The 3044-nt window shown below is 33.9% G+C and overlaps 1 protein-coding gene across 1 annotated transcript; it reads right to left on the bottom strand.

Annotated features, from left to right (window-relative positions):
- Window positions 1-1278: 1278 nt before the first annotated feature.
- LOC149415962 (uncharacterized) lies at window positions 1279-2616 on the bottom strand. The gene is made up of 2 exons (XM_089641776.1): window positions 2367-2616; window positions 1279-1874 (listed from the first exon to the last, which is right to left on the bottom strand). The coding sequence occupies exons 1-2, from the start codon at window positions 2614-2616 to the stop codon at window positions 1279-1281; spliced, it is 846 nt and encodes a 281-aa protein (XP_089497902.1).
- Window positions 2617-3044: the final 428 nt, after the last annotated feature.

Genomic DNA, 3044 nt, shown 5'->3' on the forward strand with positions numbered 1-3044 from the left:
TATGCACAAATGCAAATACAAATGTTTGTACTGAACAAATTCAAGGGAGTGTTTTGTGTTGCTGAACCCAACTTTGAATCATCTGGCAAAATAAATGTTTTCCACATCGATTACGATGAAGAATTCTGTGTCGAAGCTATTAATAAAGCCATGCTGTTTTGGTCCAGAGCTATATTTCCTGTACTTAAAAAAAATGTATAGGTATACATTATTTGAAATAAATCACGTATTTACTGCACTACACTCGCTTCTTTATTCATAATAATACATGATTATATTGATTATGTACAATAGCATCATATTATTTTCATCCCATCCACCATAGTATAATATGTATTTGTATAAAGTGACAGAAAAACAAAAACAAAAAGTTTACATAAGACATATTTTTACATTTATACCTAGTATTTATTTGATAATACGTACACATGTTATTGTATTATCGCATAGATTTTTTTTGTATTTATTATTGGAAGTAAGAAAATGATTACAAAGTGGAAATTCTAACACAAATAGAAATGTATTAAAAAGTGGAACATGATCACTTTGCTACAACACAACTGTATTTATATAAACTTGATGTAAAAGTAAGGCGTAATGAATGAATAGCAATCAATCCACTCTCAGTAAAATATTGGAAGCATTATTATAGTCAGTACTTGCACTGACTGGTAACGCTGGCCGCTAGATGGCGCTAGTGTAGCATGTTGCATTTCTTCGGGACAATACAAACCTAATGGCGGGCTTTAATATTCTTTTTACGTGTGAGCATAAGAACAGTAAGGTCGTATGTAGGTTACTAAATATTTTATTTTCGACTTATATAATTTATTAACGTAAAATAAAGAAAACATTTCAAATAACATGCATTAAAAAAAACCAACCCACAGAAGTCACGGGGCTAGGAGGCGCTAGTATAGCATAATCAGAATGTATGGTAAATGTAAGAAGTTGAAGGTGTTATACATAAATTATTCTACAGTATTTGATATTATCCCTTTTGGTGGCTTCATTGCCTATAAACTCTAAGTAAAAGCTCCAACATATGTTTTTATAAAAAACACATACTGGCGCTATAATTACATAATATTATACACTTTAGACTTATTCTATATACATTACATGAAGGATAAACAAAATTACACTGGTACATATTATGAATATTTATATTCAAGTTAAAGTTTATATGATAATGAAGCGCACATAACATTTTAAACTAAACATTAGCGTAGAGCACAAAACACTAAAAGACTAATAATATTAATAAGACTAATATGATCAAATTATTGGTTTTTGTAGATTTATGAGTCCACATGCAATCATAACAATATGGTCAACTTGTTGAGTCAAATGGAAGTCTATACAAGAATGTGGCTTTAGAATATTATACTCTCTGAGCCGGCTTATTACACGTTCAACGTGTATACGCAGGGCTGCTATTTGCTTGGATAACTTCACCTCTCTTTTAGTGCTATTTACACCTGTAACAACACTTGGTGGACGCACAAGTTGACAATGTTTGCCTTCTAAAATAGTAGCTAGTTGCTTAAAACCTCTATCTGCCATTACCGACATGCCTTCAGACAAGTTGTCCAAGAAGCCGCACTTTTCCACAATCATCATATCTGTAGTACGTCCACCAAAGCCCTTTGAAATGAAGTTAATAAAGCCATCAGGAGTGATTGATATTAGGTACTTGAGTGTATTGCATTTTTTATATTCTGACCAAGTTAGTGCCTGCTGCAGTGGATTTGATGGCTTCTCTATCTGAATTTCAAAACAGTCTATGATTGATACGACATGTTTGTATCTTGCTCTGAATGGAATTGGTAGTAAGGCTTCTATTGCTTCTGACTTAGGCCAAAATACCAGTTCTGCAAGATGACGAGATAACTTCGGTAAACTTTGCTTAAAGATTCTTGAAGCTTGAGCCTCAGAAAGGCCAAATTCATCACCTAAAATGCTGAAACTAGAGTTTAATTTAATTTTTTTTAAAACGATTAAAACATTTAAAATGTTTATATTTTCAAGGAGTGCTAGGGTTTTAACAATCCAATAAAAATCTTTAAGGATTCCTAAATACAGCTTTGGTTTGTTTTCAATATGCTGCAGAGTTAATTTCAATGACAGACTTTTGAAATCACTATTTGAACTACTATCAACGTACGAATCTGACGTAGCTTGTTGGGAGTATTCTGAACCAGATGCCGATTCCGAGGCAGAACTGTCTGGCTGAAGAGTGACATGCTTTAGTTGTACATTCTTGGTATTTTTATTATGCTTCACAGGAGAAGTACTTACGTCACGAGTAGTTAAACACTCGATTGGACCCCTACTGTGTTCTTTTCCTGTATTTGTCAATTTACTTTTGAATTTCTTTTTCAAATTGCATTGAATGGCTTTCGAATCAGTTGCGTTCTCAACTATCAACATGTGAAAGTTTTCTTCGGAGCTTGATGTATCTTGTGGTCCATCCACATGTTGTTGAAGTATTTGGAGTCCAGAGCATTGAGGCTTCTCGAGAGGAAACGACACTTCCAGTTCAACGTAGTCTTGAGGTTGATTGATGATCTGTTGTGGCACAGACTCATCCACATCAGACAGGCAAGGAGACATTGGCTCGAGACTTGCAACAAACACTTCACCGCCTTTAGATGAGCTTGGATGCTGATCCACCACATTGAGTAGATCTCGCCCATCAGCTCCAATTTGACATTCAAATTTATGAGGAATGGTTCCTTTTTTTAAAAGCACCCTTTTACTTAGATGTTGGGGCCATTTCCGAGCATCCACGCTTAACTGAAAATAAAAATACAACTTATCAAGAGACATTGTATTTATTCAATACAAACTTAACAATGCAAATATAATAAGTATCTTCATTTGAGAATAGCCTGCAAAAGTGTAACAATATTGTAATGTGTGTAGGCTTGTTGTCACTAGGTAATAGACCCACCTACTCAACCTACTGTACTGTACAGCAAACTATTCGTGAAGCATGCAACAAAGAAAAATATGTATTTTTTAAATATTGTGTTCAAACA

Source organism: Hesperophylax consimilis, chromosome 17 (genome assembly GCF_061612785.1).
Source record: "Hesperophylax consimilis isolate HC1 chromosome 17, BYU_Hcon_1.0, whole genome shotgun sequence".
Taxonomy (NCBI): domain Eukaryota; kingdom Metazoa; phylum Arthropoda; class Insecta; order Trichoptera; family Limnephilidae; genus Hesperophylax; species Hesperophylax consimilis.